The following is a 20,676-nucleotide window of genomic DNA, read 5'->3' on the forward strand; positions in this document are numbered from 1 at the left end:
ACATATGTAGACGCATCTTCACAACTAGAGAATATGTTTTTTGACATGTGCAACAGTATCACAAACATTTTGCATCTGCTTGCTCCTGCAGTTCTGTGAAGCTTTATCAAGCTTATATTGAGTAAAATATCCAAATACATTGTTTATGGCTGCTTTATTTCTTCAAATTGAAGATTTAGATGTTTTGAGCATAACTCTCCCTATAACTGTTACCAGACTGGCACTACAACATGCATGTGGTAATTATGGCATGCCAAACTAGGTTAAAATAGAAACCAGGATAAAGCTTGGTTTTTGACCCTAATGACGTTTGACTTTGCATTATGGATGTACTTCTCTATGCAACCCAGTAGATGGCAGTATGAGCCATCATATTTGTAAAAGTGGGGAAACTACTACTGGAACTGAAATATGAAGTACAATAGTGAAACATTAAAAAAAAAAAAAAAATCAAGTACACTTTGGGGGATATTTCATTTAAACCAAAAACCTGCTAGCAGACAAAATGGAAGAAAAAAAATCTTGACTGGATCTGGTTTTCAGAAACAATGTATCATCAGTGTAACTCAAGTCTCCTGCCAAGTTTGGTGACAACAAGGTTGGTCTTCAAGTGAAAGGGTTTGGTGTCACACAAAGGGGACCGACAAAAGAAGGAAAATTCACTTAAATATTTTATATGATCTGGATTGTGCTGACTGAAACAAAACGGGAGACTGACTGAAGGCAAATGTTACTTTGATTTAAAACTTTTCTCTTCAGGCGCACACAAGTGAATGTCACTCAAGCAAATCAGTGACGCTGGCCATTTTACGATCAGAGGGCTTTCTCATAACACCATTATAAAGAGACTCCACACACACACACACACACACACACACAGATAGGGGGAGATTGAGTGCACGCCGTATTGTTTGTCATCGTTTAAATGCCATTAATTAAAACGTTAACCTGATTGGGTAGAGAGGGAGAGGGGGAGAGGGTGTCTCTGTCCCAATAGGCGAATCCTTTTTAATAACCCGCCTCAAGATAATGATGTAAAAAGACTCCGGCGTCTTGTGCGTAACGAGGATCATCGTGGAGATCTGGTGAAGGTGAATCACAGACAGACAGACAGAGAGAGAGAGAGAGAGAAAGAGAGAGGCAGGAGGGAGCAGCACTTATTACACGAGTCTCCTCCTCGTCTCCACACCTCAGCTGACAAGTCCGGCGAGCCTGCAACTTCACCGCCGACACGCAGCTAAACTCGTAAAGGACGAACCGGGGGAAGAAACTCTCAGAGACGCGTCAAGAGTTTCCAGAAGGGACCCTAGCTTGCAACAACGCGGAACCCACAAGGCTATGGACAGGAGGATGAACTTGAACGGCGGCGCAGGGGACATTTTTCACAAAACTCTGAGCGCCGTGTCCACTAAAAAAATGGACCCTTTCAGATCGTCGGCCGGCATTGAACTACCAGCCAGAGACCGCCAGTCACCGATCAGCTGCTTCGACCAGACCGACCCAGACCCGATTCAGCCGGGAGGTCTGGCAGGAGGTAGAGGGGGGTCACTTGGTCTGCCGACCGGATCTTTGTGCGTCAACTACGGTGAAAGCGCCAACAGGACCTCGGCGGCGGAGAGCAGCGGCGGAGAGCAGAGCCCCGACGATGACAGCGACGGCAGGTGTGACATGGTCCTTCTGACCGACGGGCGGACGGTGGCCGCGGGGAAAGAAGGAGGTAAGAAAACCAAAGAGCAGAAATTACTGAGGCTAAACATCAATGCCAGAGAAAGACGACGGATGCACGATCTGAACGACGCGCTGGATGAGCTCAGGGCGGTCATCCCCTACGCGCACAGCCCGTCAGTGCGGAAACTCTCCAAAATCGCCACTTTGCTGCTCGCCAAAAACTACATCCTCATGCAGGCGCAAGCGCTGGATGAGATGAGGAGGCTAGTGGCGTACCTCAACCAGGGCCAAGCCATCTCTGCTGCCTCGATACCGGCCACCACTGCCCTCGCAGCTCCCGGCTTAGGCGCATACGAGCAGCCGCCTGGATATCCCTTCCCCACCGGAGTGGCTGCGTCCTCCTGCCCCGATAAATGTGCCCTATTCAACAACGCCACCTCCAGCCTCTGCAAACAGTGCACTGACAAGCCTTAACTGCGCCTGACAAAGACTCAGAGAAGCACATGAGAGAGCAGACACCACTTTTAAAGAACACTTTTGGGGAGAAAAACCTGCGAGGCCACTGTTGTTGAAGTCAGTAGGCTAGAGACAAAGAAGTAATGCCGATGAATACTTTTATAATATTTAGCCTACTAAATGCATTCAAAACGCTTTTTTTTTTGGTTTTGTTCAAACAATACTTGATTGTGTATATAAATCATCCTTAAAGTGCTGGTATGAATGACAGTGAAGACCAAACACAAGTCCAGTAGGCCTCTAAGAGTGGCTGCAAGTCTTGAGTGAGTTGTTGATCACTTGCGCTGTTTAAGACCCTTTCGGAGATTTTGGTGACCTGACAACTTGCGACCTTTTCACTTGAATAGACGGACACCTTCCTGGAGAGTTAGTCCAACCTCACTTTCTGCTGCTTCCTCATTCATTTGCGATTTTTTTTTTTTTTTTATTTGTCTTTCATTCACCTCAGAGACATTTTAGACTTTTTTTTAAATTTTTATTTTTTGGTTACTGGTTCAAGGCCTGTTTTCATGAAGTCTTCTATTGAGCAGGTGGAATGTCATGAACAAGGCAAAGTGAAATGAAACAGATCACAAGTGAAGTGGTTTAATCAGTCAGATATTTATGTGTTAATCCAGACACTTGTTAAAAAGTTGCGCACGCCTATTATCATTCTTTTTTGGGGGCGGAGGGGAGGGGGCACTGTGATATAATAAAATTGCAGAAAAATTTAGAAAACCTGATTCAAGGTTCATCAGGTGTTTCGATGTGTCTTTTGTAATTTATTAATTTGGATATTTATATGGGATCATTTTGCTTGCATTGCACATTGTAGTTTTTCCTTAGTTGCTGGGTTGTTTTTTTTGGTTTTTTTTGCGCTTTTTCTTCTCTCACAACATGATCGAGTTCTTCAGATTAATCGCGTTGTCAGGTCAAGCTGTGGATTATTGTAGATACCTTAGTTATTATATGAGCAAAGAGGGCCATTTGTATGTATTTCAGTGTTGAAAAGCTTTATTAAAATATTTTGAACAACAGAAACACTTCTGATTATTCATCTGATGTGAAGTGTAGTGGAAGAGGAATCAGAAGAAACTGCCTTTAACTTTTATTTTATGTTTGGTTGATAAACTCGCTAAAAATTCAACCTGAATTTTACATTTGATTGCAGGTTAAGAGGCTCAATTTTAATCATATTAATCATAACAAGTGATTGTTATTAAATTGGACCTTCGTCGTTCCTGGGGGTGTTGTAGATCGTATTTGTCAGTCTCGGACTCTCATCAGGTATCAAGGAACCTCAGAAAGAATTGCTCAATAATTTTCTGCTCCATTAAAACCGTGAACTTTTCTTTTCTTGAGCCATAACTTTACGTAAGTATACTGGGAGCGAAGGCCAGAGGAGGGGGAACATTTCCTTAAGGCAGCAAGAAGATGTTTGTGCTCCACGCAAAAAAAAAAAAAAAAAAAAAAAAAAAAGTCAGGCGACCTTTATTGTGATTATTAAAACAATTTCCATGACGGTGTGTAATAATATGTTAATTCGAAAACAAGTGTGTATGAAAACTGTCGACTGTAATACCTGGCTTCACATAATCAAACACGTCGTTAAGGCAATTAGTGCTCCAGAATGTGATTAAGCAATGCAATTATGACACTGTTCACTGCCGTAATTTGGCGTCTTTAATCACAACGCAGCCATCAGCTGCACTCCCACCGCCTCGCCCTTTGTCCTCCTCACTCTGCTGTCCACACCGAACCCAGCACAAGTGTGAGGAATACTCCCCAATATTATGTCTTGAATTGTAACAACAGTAAAAACCAGCTGCATGGAGCTCAGTCTGCAGCATTTAGAGAGGACGTGGACATTTTGAATCAGATGTGAGCACTTGAAACTCTCAGGCCAAACAGTGGGAACATTGTGTTTCCAGTTGCAGAGGCTGGAGGAAAATATTAAAGCCACAATCTAAGTGATATTTTTATCATCACTTTATATGAGAAAATAGCATTTTACTGAAGTGTAAGTTACTAATTCTTAACACTTTGTCACATAAAAAAGTCAGTTGTAGGAACTTCAGCACCATGGACAGAGGCAACACATTTTGAAGGAAACGTACAACTCAATATTTCTTCATGAATTCATGAAATTTTTGTGTATTTTACACCACTGAGTATCTGTTGTAACATTGCTTTGATGATAAGACTGATATGCAGATTAACAGCTCAACAAATACTCACATAAATGCAATACAGTAAGGAGGGTTCTTTAAGTGGACAGCTGTTGTCTGTATAAATATATATATATATATATATATTTTATAATATTTCCTGAAGGCTAAAGGATCACCAGCTATTATATTTTTCCTTTTTAGTTGAAATGTGGGAATATGAAAAGTTTTAGTCACTTAAAGCTCAACAGATTTGAGCAATTTAGGATTTATCCAAATATAATTTCAAAAATTTGAACTGACTGTAAGATGACACAATAAATAAGCATGAACTAACCATTAAAAATAGATTATAAATAGAACATTTGACCAATGACCAAATAATTTTGACAAAGAAGCAAAATCTTTCTCTCTCTTTCCTCATAAAAGTGAACCATGACGACGTGCTCTCAGTTTACAACAGTGGTCCTGATTTTTCGCCAGTCTCCAATCTCAGCTTTGTGTCTGTATGATGAACCATTCCGACAACAGGGTCATTACAATGTCCACTTTAATCCCATCACACTCCTCAATGCTTTGAATCTTCTCAGATCAGCCCTTAATCAAGAATGGAAATAATCAGGAGACATCGAAACAGCTCTGGCATAAAAATCCTGTCAGCAGCTCCCGTTGGGCGTCACCTTCCTCCAGGATTTGACTCGGATACTTTAAGTTTTATCGCAAAAATGTCTTGTATTCTCTCCCGCTGTTAGAAACTGAGACTTCACAAAAAACATTAATTATGCAATATGCATTAATGCACAAATGACTGGAGCATTTAACCCATACTAATATTCACATTAGCCCAGAAGAGGATATTCCCCAGGGGTGAGACAGAGCCATATGCGTGTGGAAAACAGAACACAGCATCCAGAGGAAAACAAACCACATCACAAAAATCTGTTCAAAGGCAGAGAGCACAGTGATGACAACATTTAGGTGAAGTAAGACCTTCAAAAATGAAAGTCATCATATTCCTCTTGATGTGGGGACTGCTAGATACTCAGTGGTATTTCTGCCATCGTTACAAGCTGGTGAAATGTCATGGACACACAAGGGTCTGTGAAATGTTATGTGGGTGGGCTGGACTGGGCAACGACACAGCACCCAGAAGTCTCATGGAGAGAGAAAACCAGGGGGCTCGAGCTTTCTCCAGTGACCACCGACCACAGCCAGTAGTCATAATAGGCAACATCGTTTTTATTCATGAGTCTAATAAAGCTGAATCTGTCTTAAAGGCATTTACAGCGAGAATCGGGGCTCATGAATAAAAGTGGAAGATAAAAAAAAAACACCCCTTTTCATAAACCATAAAATGTCCAATTTACCATATCAAGGGCCAGCAGGGTGCCTATTCATAACACTGATGTGATGTATGCTAAGGATGATAAACATGAAAGTCAAAATATACATAAGCGCGTTGAATTGAAATGTCCCCTTCATATCAGTAACAGGCAAAACTCTGGCAATGGATTCATCCATGCTGTGTCATACACTGTGTAGAAAGATATATGTGCTGCACTGGCTGAGGCACCAAATCAACTGCTGGGTGGTAATTCACTTTTGTCAGGGGCACTGATAGCAATGCATAATGTTGTCTTTGTGTTGTGCACGCACAACGCAGGCTAATACAAGTGCACAACTAAAGAGTTCAGTTCTGGTTAGGTCAAGTATGCATCTATTCACTTTTTAACTGTTTAACCTTTATTATCAGCTACAGAGGCAAAGCGGTGTTGAAAAGAAGTTGCGTTTAATAGATAGAATTATCTCCACATTTAAGCAGTGATGGCTAGAGGTCTTACCTCTTTAGATTTGTTAAAGTTGCTTTGTTCAAACTAAATTATCCTTTTTCCCTGGTCTCTCTGACAGCATACCTTTAGATGTTTTGTTGGTATCAGATCCCTCAGCCAGAGGAGCAATATTTTCTACATTTTCAACTTGTAGAATCCCTCATTAGAGACTTTAAAATCAGCAGGGAGTGGACTTGGGGTTGGGAATAACAGAGGAGCACTGGCATATGAGTATTTACAACTTCAATTTGTATCAGGTACGATCTGATGTAGTTTTAGGGGTTCAATCAATTGCATTTCTCTTACATTAGAAAGACTGTTCTTTACCTCTCTCCCTCATGTGTTATGGAACTGTCTGAAATTTCTGGAGCTTTATTTCCAAAATGCTATTTCTGTCCAGCCGATATATCCAGATCCTCTGACTGCTATATTTGGGATCTCAGGCAAGAATGGCCACTTAAATGAAGCCAAATATATGGTTACTACCTTTGTGACACTACACTAGGGTGACGTTATTGAACTGGGAAAGCCCACAATCCTCTAGTCATGTTATGCAACACTTAGAAATATAGTTGACTGGTTGAATTATGCTAACACTAGATTCTAAACGTTGTCTATTGAAATGGATGCCACCATGATAATCTTATCATTAACTGTAAACACATCACATTGTAATACCTACATTGGTCTTTAAAGCTGGCCCCTCCCTTTTTTGTCTGTTTTTATCTGTCACAAATATCTTCTATCTTATGTTTTTGTTTGATCAAAAACCAATAAGCCCTTATTTTATTATTATTATTACTACTACTACTACTACATAGCAGTGATTATAATGAGTGTGTTTAGAGATACAGGGCTGTATGTCAGGCTGTAAAATCTCCCAGCATGTCCTGATTATCAGTCTTTATCAAGAGCCTGTACTGTAGAAGTACACTTGCTGATTCCTGGAATACTCAGATGTCCTGTACATTTCCAACTGTATGTTTCCCTGCTTGCCTAATGAGCTCCTAATTCATTATAGTGGGAATGTTTTTTTCTCTGAGGCAGCCTTGAGGTCAGGTAAACATATGGTGGCGTGTTTAGCTCTGAAAGCTCTAACAGGGTACAATAAATGACGTAGTAATGTGTGATTATCCTCTCATCTGGAATACAATTGTTGAGTAACATCTCTAATATTCCAACTGCCTCCATATTAATCAGATTAAAGACGAAATCCCCTAATCCCTGTTTACCGATGGCTCTGTCTTTGTGTCGTAATCTGATGTTCTTTTATTTCTCTGGGATTAAAATATGTCATGGCAGAGGGCAGTAATTTGTGGTGTTGTTGTGGACAGAGTGGGCTGTATTGCCACACAGGTTTTTTGTTGTTTTTTTTCCACAAAAACATTTTCACTCCGGATTTGAGAAAACAAAAACAGGTGCAATGAAATAAAGCTTTCATTGTGTAAATATTTGAACCAGATAATTCACATTATGAATGCTGTTGGGAGGGAACTGATTTGATTTGTTGACATTTTTATACGGTGCTGTGTTTTAAAGGAACTTCAAGTTGTGTTGTTTCTCTCTAATTGGAAGTTTGCACACTGAGAAATTGCTTAAACGGTCCACAGATTGATCAAAATATCTCTAATGCTAATACAAAATGATCTCACATCATGAAATAGATCTTACATTATAATGTGTCAGCAACACAAAAAATGACTTTTGGTGTATTTTTATCCAAACACCAAGACAGTGTAGGACTCAAGGCTCCCCAGTCAGCTGTGAACTTTCCATTTCTGTGACCTTAACATTCAGATAGTGTGCCACAGTTTGATTAGAGTGGATGTAGCGCTCACAGTGACCCAGCAGCCTCCATGGCTCATATCATCAACAGGAAAAAAAAATAGCGTGGACTGGCTGGAATCTCTGTATCTGGTCTGTGTGTTGTCTGTAGGTTGGTGTGTGAGTGTGTGTGTGTGTGTTCTCGCGCAGTTTCTTTCTGTGCATGAAGGATCGCTCGTCCTGATCAACATGCAGATCCTGACCCTCTCAGGCTTCATTAAAACTGCAGCGAGATGGATTTCAGATCTAGTCTCTGATGTTCATTAACTCTGGCTTCCACACTGAAATAAAGACATGAGGATAACGCAATAACAGTGTGAATCACTCATTGCTCTTTTCACATACACACACACACACACACACACACACACACACACACACACACTTCCTCTTTGTTTTCCCCCTTATACACACACAGATCACGAGACAAATGAAAGGCCTGACCAGCAGAGAGGGTTGTGGGTAAAGCCATAAAGAAGCTTCTGTCTAATACAGCCTGAATTGTGTGTTGTGATACTGACAACTACTTGTTTACGTGCTGTATATTACCTGATTGCTGGACAGCTTTCTGATTTGAATGTAATCTGAAGATTAAGATGTACTATGAACAAGGTCGCCTGTATTGTAAACAGAGACATAAAAACAGACATGAAGAAGACATAAAAACAAACACTGACTGGATTTGAGGTCATTCAGGCGACTGAATAACGATCGATCACATCCTTTCTAGGACTGTAGAAGAATTTATAAAGTGAATTTAAAATCTAAAATGTGGACAGAAAAAACAGGCGATCTGCTTCCCTCTGTTTAAAGTCTGTCATGTTACTAGAGCATGAAACCCCGGCCGTTAGTGTAACACTTGCTTGGCTGATCTTCCTGATGTGCTGAGTGCTACTCGAGGCTTCAGTGTATCTGTCTGAGCAGAGGTCTTTAACAGCCATGAATGCCAAGCATGGGGGAGGCAGGCCAGGCCAAGCGTAACCACGGCGGCCCAATGTCCTTGGCTCCTCGGCGGCCTTCACCTCACACTCCCTGCACAGTGAATTTTATGGCTAATTTCCGGCAATTTATCCTGGCACTTTCAGAAGAGAGATTCCTGCGGGAATAATGTGCATAATTTGCATAAATCATCCTGATAGAATGCACATCAGCATGTAACCCCCCTGTCTGATGCTGCAGCGTTTACTTTGTAATCAAAACTGACTCTTTTCCACCGGCGGATGCACAAGAGCCATGAGAAGGGGGTCTGAGTTTAGGCGAGTAATTACAAAGGAATGATACACACATACAGAGACTGATGCACAAAAAGCTTCCCCAACAAAATTATCATTATTTCTAAAAAAAAAAACAAAAAACAAAAACACATTGATATAATATATTTTAATCTGCAATACTATGGAGTAGATACATTTAATATCAAAATAATGTGAACCAAAAAAAAAAATCATTCTGATGCATTGAGGGAGAAATAGTCTCTTCTCTCTTGTGAAATGCTACATTTTTGCATAAAGCTCACATACTAAAGCACAAACAATATAAATCCAATTATTTCCTCTCAACCTAGGTCCTAGTTTTTCTCTGTGACATACTCTAGGATCAAGTTCTCTCTTTAATCTGAGCCCCTAATTTCCCCTGGTTATCCTTCTTTGTCCTGTGTGTTGCAGTATAGTGAGACATCAGCCACAGTTTGGTTCACAGGCCTGTTTTCTAAAGCTCCCTCTGTGTCTGAGGAGAAGAGACGGGGGTCAGCGTAAGGCACCCCCCTCCTTGCTTTGATCTAATTTGACGTACAGTGAGAAAGTGCACATTCTCTTGGACTGCCTTCGTTACTATAATCAGCCACGGTCAGTTCGACTTTGTTGGGTTGAGGAGGTGTGAGATGAAATCGGGAAACGGAGCACTGTAGAAAGATGAGGTTTTTGCATTTCGGCACATACGGCGACACAAGGCACACAGCCTGATGGAAAGACTACACAACACGCATGCTGCAGAGTTGGTAGCGGGTTAACTAATCGGAGCAGACACACAGACAAAACATGGCTGCACTGGGGAAAGAGCACTGTACTCGTTACATGCATTAGATTTTGTGACTGACGGGGAAAGAAGTGGAAGTGTGTGCGTGCGTTTCGATGACGCCGCCATCGTTGGAGCGAGCAGTTCTGTGTTGCCATACTACCAGGTTCTGCTACTGGCCCTCATCCCAGAGTCTCAAGATCTCAGATGGTATCACTGGTGACAACAGGACAGTCGTCCGCTGGGTGGACGTTAATCACAATAATACAGGGCAGGCTAATCACGAATCACTGATCAAGCGCTAAATGACATGCCTGCCGTACCCACTGTAACCAGCCCGCTGCATAGGGATTCACACACCAAGACTAGCCCTTTTTTTGGGGGAGGGAGGGTGGGAGGGGGACAGTGGTTATGAGGCTGGTGCACAGCCATCCAGACAATAATTACTCGATGACTGTGGTCACATTAGGAATCAGTCAAAGCAGATTAATTTCGACTGATAGCATTGGTCCCTCCTAAATGCAGATTTTCTTAATAAGAGTGAAATTGTGTCGCTGAGAGGGTTAAGGACTGTGAGGTTTGTTAGATGGGGGGGTGGGGGTGGGGGGGCTACTCCAGTTACTTACATGGAGAGACAATGTCTTCTTCTTTGCATGAATAAGACTGTACTTCTGAATGTCAGCGCAAAATTAGCACGCAAATGTGTTTTTCACGTCGCCCGGTCTGATGCGTGCGTTTGTATGCGGAGACCGTATGCACCGACACAAATGAGGCTGTGTGTGTGTGTGTGTGGTACGGTAGGCCTTTCACTAAATACCCAGAGACCCCGAGAATTACCCAGAGCAGAGAGGACAGCATCTGTTTGTGTGCTTGTGCCGAGCAAACAAGGCAATTTAGAGAACACCAAGGGAGCAGCTAATAAACACAACCTTATTCCCCCTTCCTCCTACACCTGGCTCTGAATATTGCAGTGCTACAGTAAGGACGCCTGTCTGTCTTTGTGTGACTGTGTGCTTCTGTGTGTGTGCGATGCAATGCCAAAGTCTGGTTGACCTGACCAGGAGGGTTGCTTGTATGTTTTTGCAAGTGCACGTGCACGTGAGCACATGTTCATGTGTCTCATGCAGGCGCATGAGCAAATGTGTGGCTTGCGTGTGTAACCATTCATCATTCTACAGTGAGAGACATGCCAGTGCTGCTGGGAAATGGCAGGTCTGTGTCCCATCACACCCTGGCTTCTTTGTCTGTACTGCCAAAGCTGCGCCAAAATGTCTGCCCTGGATACCTGGCATAGAAACAGCACTTTACTGTACACAAAGGTGTATGAATACTGGCCTGGCAGAGACTGGATTTCTCTCACATGGATGCTAGTCACAATGGCCTAATAGCAGCCGTCCTTAAAAATAAAAATGGATATTGGCATCTGTGTTTTCAAGATGTTACATTTATCACGGGAACAATATGACGTAATGATCTACAATCTGAATTTAGATACAATAACCTGTGTAAACGTGTCTTTAAAATTCATGTTGGTCCTGGATCCTGCGTTCGTCCTGCAACTGTTGCCGTAAACATGCTCTAATGAGACCTGCAGCTTCACTCGCCACCACCACTGACTCTGATATGCAGCCAAAGTGACACCCAGTGAAATCACGCATCAGACCAGACACAAAATGGCCGTCCAGTGCCAAACCCCGCCTTGGCTTTCACTTCATGTCACACCACAGGGTCTGGCTAGGGACTGAGGGCTTTATAGGGCATTTAGAGAAAAACTCACGGCTTTCTGACTACATCTGTCACTAACAGATATAAGATGGTGTTCATGTTCTTTCACAATGCAACATCTCATATATGCTGCCATTTGTTTTAAATATACAAACAATATTTACATCTCTGAAATGCATTTGGAGTTTTTAGACATATTTCATAGGATCAGAACTCGTTGAGTTCGGTCAAATCCACTCAGGGATCCAGTTTGCCCTTCAAATACAAGCACTTCAAGGTCTCCTCACCCCTCATGTCACATACCTGGCAGCCTCAGAAAACAGACCACGTTCTATCAGCCTTTGAGCCTTCGAGCCAAGAACATCATGGAATAAAAGAGTGGGAGAAAATAAGTGCAAAAGGGGAGATTAATCTGAGTTATTACATTGATTAGATTTCCAGAATGCTAATTAAAAGATGTTAGGACATGGGCCCAGCCAAGGATCAGTGGGCGCTAATGAGGACCAATAGGCCTCTGTAATCTGTGCTGTAATGAGAGTGGTTTAAATGTAAAGTTTGCAGGGACAAGAGTGGGGAGGTGGATGGCTAGATGTGGGGATGGAGTGGCAATCCTGGAAAACCAATCCTATACTGTCATTATGTAACCAGTAATGGTGAGGATTCACAGCCTCAGCAAAATGAGAGAAATAAAAATAAGGTGAGTGGAAGCAGAGAGAAATTCAATTACACTGAAGAGGCTTTTGCACAATAAAAACATTTTATTATTAGACAATTAACAGGATGGTTTAATGGCTGAAGGTCACATACCCTCTTGTCTTGTATTTCAATAAGGTCTCTGTTAAGTAATGGGGCAGTATCTTTTAATGGGAAACCATTGATCCCACCCTGCTGCTCCTTTTCTCCTGCTGTTCCCCCAGGTTTTTTTTCAGTTTAAAAGAGTGTAAAATTGTAGCCAAATAAGTTTTAGGCCTACAGTGTGTTTCAACCTGACTTTGGATGCTGAAAATTTGATCTGCATTAAGTTAATGGGGAAACAGAGTGGTGTATTTTCACTATTGTCACATTGTCAGTGATTTTTTCATGACATCAAATCCTTTCAAGCAAATGTTTGTCATTTTGTTAAAAAAGTGACTGAAACCATTAATTGATTATCAAAATAGTTGCCAATTACTTTTCTGCCAAACTACAGTTCGATTAATCGACCAGTAGGAATCTATCTGCAGCAAAAGGAAATGGCAGAATAATACAAACCAGACGGTTAAGAAGTCAACTGAAATTAGAAAGGTCATTACTTATTCAGTGGATGGTCCTTATTAGCAAATGAGTCTTAGTGACAGGTGCACCCCACTCATTTACAAATCACTATAATCAGCCTCCTAATTTGTCACAAATAATGACTTGTGTTGAGAACAGGCTGGTGAATACTCAAGGAGAATATCAACCTAATGGGTCTCGCTGTTTACGGCTCCTGGAGTGCATGTACGAGTGGGTTCAAATAAACAAGATCTTATTACATGTATCCTCACACTCGCATAGACAAATCCCACCAGGTTTCCTTTTACCTATGTGGCTTGCTTCCCTCATACTAACAAGAAGAAAGGTGCAGTCGTGCAAAGTTTACCCGCGTGGTGTGGCCAAAAGTACAAGGAGACAGGAAATGGTGTCGCTACGGTTGTAAACGTAACCTGCAAGACCTAACAGGCTAATAACAACAGTCCAAAAAGTTGCAAATCACAGTGTCTTATCAAACATTTTACTGTCTTTAACCTCTGTCACTACCCTTGCACTCAACAACAATCACCATTTGAATGACACCCTGAATGACATGTAAATCCCACCCCCTCTATCAAATCAGCTGGGTATTAAAAAGTTACCATGTTACCATGTATTTGTTAATAACATAATCATCATCAGATCACGATGCTAGATGAAAAGTTAGGGAATGTAAAAAATAAAATTTCAAGGCAATACATACGTAGAGAAATTACACTAAAAAACAAAAAACCTCATAGTGGTGCTACAGGGAAAATCAGAAGATCATCAAAGTCATTAGGCTTAATCATCTGGGTACCACACAACTGCATCACAGTCGATCTAATAGTTGAGATATTTCTGTCTGGACCAAAGTGGCGGACCGACAGAAAAAAAATTGGTAATCATGTTCTATCTGAGACAGTTAGTTCTCGTGGTTAGAGCTCAATCAGCTTGTCAGTTTGCTGTACTGTTGAGGACACATGGCATCGTGATGTACCAGGAATGAGAGCTGTGTGTTTAACCAAGCTTAAGACCTAACATCCAACACAGCTTATGGTGCACAAAAAAAGAGGCTGAAATTACAGTGGGGGTATGACAATACTGATAGGCTATAAAAAACAGGCCATTTAATGCGCCCCATCACCCCCCCCCCTCTCAGTGTGGCTCTCTGGTCTTCTCACCATTAAGCCGATTCATCACCTCTTCAGAGAAGGCCATGACACAGACCCAGTCTATCAGTCACTCTCTTCAGGATGTGGTTGCTATTCAGATGATCAAGGATTTCTGCCATATTAAACATGGAAGTGAACGCAGAGGCCATCTAAACAATGACACTAGAGAGCTGCTCTAAGCAAACAGTTCTTTATTGAAAATTTAAGTCTGAAAAGCCACAGTAATCATATCAGAAATTAAAATATGAAAACAATGATGTAGCAGTAATGTAGAATTTGGTCTGCCACTCCAAGCCAGTTGTTAGATATGTCACTTTTCTAATGACTTCTCAAGAAAGGAATCTGGATTTGCATTTTTGGTCCCTGCTCCTGTAATGAAAAAAGGTAGAGGGGAGCATATTTCACTTGGCCTGTCAAACCCACTCACGCCCCTCTGCAAAGCACTCAGGAACTTCATTCCATCGCTGCCCATCCTTACGACTGTGCTATGAAATTGACTATGACAAAATTAGCAAACCTAGACTGTTTGGACACATTCCCAATATAGTGGCTCTCTCTTTTTTTTTTCAAAATGCAATCAAGCCCTGGAACATCAAACATGAAGTCTCCTTGGAAGTTGTTCAGTCTCTTTGGCACGAGTACAGCTATAGATTTATGTAATCGCAAGCTTGTTAGGGAGATTTCTCAGGCCTATTGACAGTGACGTGCACTGGGTTTTGGCAGAGGTGACATCTGGGAAGCACGATTCTGCTGCACCACCACGCAAAACCAATTAGAGATCTATATTCCCAGACAGGTCCGGACTTTGTTCTATGGTGGAGGGATACATGTGGTTTAATGTCTTTATTAACATGACAAGCATGTCCCATACACCGTCTTCGAATGACAATCAAAGGGTCATCCTAGAAAGGGGGGTAGCAATCAGTGAAATCATGCTCTGCGGTCAGGAATGTGTTGACAAGTTGGGACATCAAAAAGCATTTTCCAAGTGAACTGTTCTAGGGATAAAAATTTGTCAAAGAAGATATAGTAAAGACCAAGAGGATTTTTTTTTTTAACAAGCAGATAGTAACTGAAGTGACACCAGTTACCTCCTGTTACAGCTACTGTAAGGTGGCAGAGCAGGATGGTTAATTAGAAATGGTTCAGTTTCAGTTGGACAAGCTCTGCTCTGCTTACTCTTCAGCATTAAATGAATCTCAATGGCTAAAGTAATTAGTTCAGTCTATTAATTACTATAATCACCTATTATCATGTTGGCCTTCATTTTAACATGTTTCGCGGCTGTAACGAGCCTGTAGCACAGCTGTTTTCAGGGACTATTCTCTGTTTGAGTGCTAATTGTTTTGTAATTAAAGAATAAGGCTGGTCTCATTATGTATTTCTTATTCTCAACAAATCCTATTAAAACGCCAAACCAACAATGTGTTAGTCTGTCTCACAAAATTTTCACATCTCTCTGCAGTATCTGTGGCACTCAGCACTAAATTCCTAATGAAGATGTAAATCTTAGGAAACTGCTCACAAATATATTTTCCTAAAACAGCTGGACACTGCGGTTTTCAGCAAAAGTTAAAGGAGTAAATGAAGTTGTTTCAGCTGTGGATTAATACACTGTAGTGAGTGTTCACAGTAGAAGGATGGTGTATGTGTGATTTCATCCAAAACAAAAACAATGCTCTTTGAAATAAAGGAATGTGTCACCCACTTTGACAGAGTGGCTCATTTATGTCTTTTTTTTTTTTTTTTAATTTAATTATCTAATTATTTGCACAGAGGACTCTCAGGCTTTGGCTCAACAGACAGTACTTGTTAGTAGGTGTTTTCACAGGATTTTTTGATAAGAAAATAATAAAAAGAAAATAAAAATATCACTACCATTATCCTTTCAGGAAAAAAATTTACAAAAACACCAGTTACAAATAAAGTTGACCAAATATGTTTCAGCATTGTCCTTTTCAAAACAGTGTAAAAAAAAAATAAGGCTGTGGGACACACGACCAAAACCCAGATAATAAGCAATTTTTTTGCCCAATAGGTAATAAAAATCTGCCATAACATCAGTTGTCTTTTTAATCCCAGTTTACAACGCCGACCATGCCCACAGCACTGGGTTTTGCAGGAGCCTTATACGTTGGCCCTCTGTGAGCTGCGATGAAACAAGGATGGGGTCTGAGGAGATGGAGGTGGAGTGCGGTAAACAAGGCGGTCCTGCTCCCCATCTGTGAAGGTGACACAGGGATGCTACACACAGAACAAGCCCTTTTGATTAATCACAGGATATTTACTAGCTCAGATCTAATCAAGGACCGCAGGATCACAGGCTACATCATACACGGCTCAGGAATTTACACAGCAGAGTTAACCTGTCACCTGCCGCCGTCCTCTTCCCTACATCTATAAACACTGTGTGTGTAGTTTGGCCAGCAGTTACACACCGCAGGCAGACGCCCTGAGACACCTCCAGAGGTGATTGTTTTATTTCCACTGAAACATTATAACCTGCAGTCAGATACTCAACACATGTCGTTTGATATAAAACCTTATGGCAGAGGGGATAAAGAGCCATTTATCTCAAGGTGGTCGTGGTAATGGGAAACAAGAACGTGAGCGGTTTCCACACTAAGTAAACTACAGCAGTGTGTGCAGTAGCCTGTTCTGACAGCCGGTAGCAGTGGGATAGCTATTTCCTGAGGAGGAGGTATAAACCGAGGACTAATCCAAGATTACAAGCAGGAGGGGATTAAGCAAGCGCGATCTCTGATGGTTCATAATGTGACTTTTAGTCAGCATTCAGGCGACTGTTCAAAGAGCACAGCTGGAATTTTAAGAGGGCTACAGTATGTGTAATCTAGGTTTGGTGAGTAGTTCATTTATCAGTTAACTGATGTATTAACTGAGAAAATTATCAGCAAATAATGAAAATAATTATTCATTGCCCCACTTTCTAAATACTGAGAGTGAAACTGAATCTTTTGGGTCTCTGTGTACAGTTTGAAGGCTGTTTATAGACATATGTAACAGCTCTGCTCAATGTCAGCTAAGCCAAAAGTTTGTACATCCTTATAATTATATATGATTTTTGGAGGTAAACTGGACATTTGATCCAACCTAATTACTTTGTTAAAAAAAAACATTGCTAGAGCTATTCCTGATTCCATAATCATCTAGAAATTGAGACAAGAAAATGAATTTGTCTCACTCTTACATGGGAACAAAAAGTTACATTTAAATGCCAACTGTAATTTCAGTAATGGCCGACCAGTAGTATTTCTGTTCTAGCCAGCATAGCAATAATTATACGTTTCATTTGTAAAAACCATTTGTCTAAAACTGTATGAAATGGATGAAGACATAACCTTTAGTGTGACCTGCGTGCTGTCCTCTGTTGTTAGCACTTCTACACAAGAGGCCGAGGCAGCGGTGGAAGTGCCGCAGCCCTGCCGTGTTTATGAAGGGGTCGGGATAAAGTGTGGCCTGCACTGTTGTGTCGCCTGGAAAATGTCACTCCACGGGGGGGGGGGGGAGTCTCAGTTCAGACAGGTTTAAAGAAAATCCTGACAACATTGACACATAAAAGGAAATTCACAGTGTTCATTATCTTAAAAGGACAAAATGTAAGAACCATGACAGCAAGAATCTATTGTATCTGTACTTAACGCTTCCGTGATTGTATTAAAATGCTTTTGTCCCTCATCCATACAAATGTGATGAAGCCCTCAGTGGCAGTTTGAGATGGAACGCTTTTGTTTGTGTTGAATCAAAAGTGATCTGCGCTGTTTAAGCAATAGATCACTTAGTGATATCAAGCCAGATCTCTGCCACTTGAGCTCTGGACAAATAGTTAGTCTATTAGATGAGAGCCTTTTTGTCAGTCTCCCCGTCTCCAAGATATTTCCTCAGAGTGACGAGTCACATTAGAGGCTAGGAGGAAGAGTAATTTCTGTGTCACATCCCTTTAGCCCGACCTCAGTGACGATCACCAAGACGAGGGCGTTCTCACTAAAAATTAATCACATTTGCCTTTTTAATGGCATCCCTCAACCCTCTGCCAAGAATTCACATTCATCTTCCTGCTATTGTGTTGCTCCAGCAGCTTGGTATCTCTGGCGGTGACAAAGTGGTTTCAAGGAGTGTATCAATACTTACATCACCCCTCTGGCCCTCTCTATTCAGTGTTGACACTACAGCACTCCGAGCTAGGCCCAACTGGCAGAAGGCCATCCACTTTATAGACATAAGCAGACAGAGATATGCAGCAGGGGATTGAAAGCTCAAATACATCATGTATTCATTTTATTCATTTTTCAATAAATTGTTAGAACATTGTACATTTACCATGTTAAGATATTTGTCTGGGAAACAAGCAGGTTTGTAAGTAAGGCACCAGTGTAGTTAAGAATGCTATTGCTGGTGGTTGATGACATTTTCACTATACCACAAAGAAGAAAATAAAAGCAAAGCACTATATATTCTGTCATGAAAATAATGTTTAGTTGCAGCCCTATGCATTTATCCATCTTGAACAGTAGACTCTTATTTCAAACTGCAGCAAAGAGGGCGAAGGGGAAAGCCAATCTCAGATTGACTGATACTTGAAAACCTAATTTAACGAAACAAGTTCCTCTACATAAAGTTCGAAAATTGAGATAAGTAAAAAAAAATCCAAAACATTATTTCACTCGATTGTTTCAACAGGAATTGTACTCTGGGCACAAACACCATGATTTTTCTGCCTTCAGCTGCCTGACTGAAGCCTCATCCTCACACTGGAAACAGGCTTCTCCTGCCATCAAATATTCAGACAGACTTGTAATTCCTTGCGAGTGAGAAACCCTGTAAAATGACTGGGAAACAAAACACTTGTGGTAAAACAGTGTTCTGAAGACATTCTGTCAGATTCGTCCCTTTTTTACAGATTTCATCACTGAGCTGCTGTGGCGTAAATGCTTTAAAACACTTTGACATAACATGCTGCGTCCAGAGACCCTCTGCTCCTGAATAATGAATCCACAGTATGTTCCGAACAGCTGTCTACTTACATGAAGTTTTTTTCAAGGCTTTTGGTCACATCTCTCCAGTGCTTTTTAAGGAACCTGCATCATTTGAGATAATTCACCTGGTTCTCATCACGACAACGAATGACCAATCAGTGACGCTCAAACTCACTTTAAACCATCATGATTGGCCAAGGAGCACAGAAAAAAGTCATGACCATCCTCCATTCTTTCTGCCCACGCTCCTCATATTTAATTCAGAGGTTGTGTATTTCTTTATGATTGCAACATCTGTTTGCTCCCAGTGCCAGCTCCCTCTGTCAGCCACCCTCTGTTCAATAATTCCTGTCCTGACCCCTGAGAGCCCCTGACATCACAGCACCGGCTGCTGCTCAAACTTCACCACGACCAGACACAAAGGGACAGGTGCCTGCTACCAAATCATCTGGCTCACAACCCTGCATCACCTACGTAGATCATTGGTTTTATTGCTGTTAGCATAAACCAAGCAAACGCTTTCCATCTTCATCATAAAAATGGATGGGGACATACACATAACACAAGAATCAAGAAGCAATTGTATCATCACTTCTAAATGATAACCATGCAACTCAGTTAGGCTGATTTTTTCTGTAAATATTGCAACATATTTATCTCATGTACAGTGGGTGGACAAAATAATAGTGACACCTAATGGAAATGGACTTTCAAGAAAAGTCTTCACCACAAAAATCCCAATAACAAACTCAACTACAATCAATAAGTAAACTCCAACAGCTAAAAAATCCTGGTTATTTGATGTGCAAGGTTTCAATAAAACAATATATATCAAGTTACCTGTGCTCAAACTGCAGGAGTATTGTTTAACAAAGATTTAATACGTTGAGGACAAAATCATGACAAATATGCAGGAAAAAGTATGTAACTACAATCTATGTTTGAAGCAGTATTTGCAGTTATGATTTTTTTTTTAAATGGTAAATACCTATTCTCTCTGTGACTTTGTGCCAAGCCCACTCATTCCTAGTGCATTTGTTCATAATTAAAAATGGATCATAAATACATTGTTTTCAGGTTATACGTTTCCTAGAACAGTTGGGCACCGTAGTTTTTGGCAAATGTTACTCAAACGCATTTGTCGGGGACTATTTTAAGCTGTGGATTAACACACATTTGGTACCTTAGTGAGTATTTACAGCAGCAGGATGGTGTATCATCTCAACAATGGACTATGGAGCTCTGCGGCAAAGAGCAATAAGATATATCAGACTTTAGCTAGACAGGCAATACCTGTAAGCAGGATCAGTTTTGTTGATTTTGGAAAAATATAGAATATCACCATTATTGTTTGTATCATTTAACCTAAAGACAAGAATGGCTATAGCCTCCATACCATGTACAGAGGTATGGCAGCGCAGGTTTACTGTGTCAGACCTACAGCCTGTCAACATCTATGACTGATCAAAGTATTCTGTCTGGTATTCTCAGTGTGATCCTCGTTGTCAGAGACGCTAAAGGTGGTGGGGTCTAT

At 41.1% G+C, this 20,676-nt stretch overlaps 1 protein-coding gene across 1 annotated transcript; it reads left to right on the forward strand.

Moving 5' to 3' along the window:
• The first annotated feature begins 1,047 nt into the window (after positions 1-1,047).
• On the forward strand, positions 1,048-3,204 carry bhlhe22 (basic helix-loop-helix family, member e22). Its single transcript, XM_071485233.1, has one exon. It carries the CDS (start codon positions 1,339-1,341, stop codon positions 2,140-2,142), a length of 804 nt encoding a protein of 267 aa, XP_071341334.1. The 5' UTR covers positions 1,048-1,338; the 3' UTR covers positions 2,143-3,204.
• Positions 3,205-20,676: the final 17,472 nt, after the last annotated feature.

This window comes from Trachinotus anak, unplaced genomic scaffold, assembly GCF_046630095.1.
Source record: "Trachinotus anak isolate AG129_WGS33_773 ecotype Australia unplaced genomic scaffold, CSIRO_AGI_Tana_v1 ptg000009l, whole genome shotgun sequence".
Classification (NCBI taxonomy): domain Eukaryota; kingdom Metazoa; phylum Chordata; class Actinopteri; order Carangiformes; family Carangidae; genus Trachinotus; species Trachinotus anak.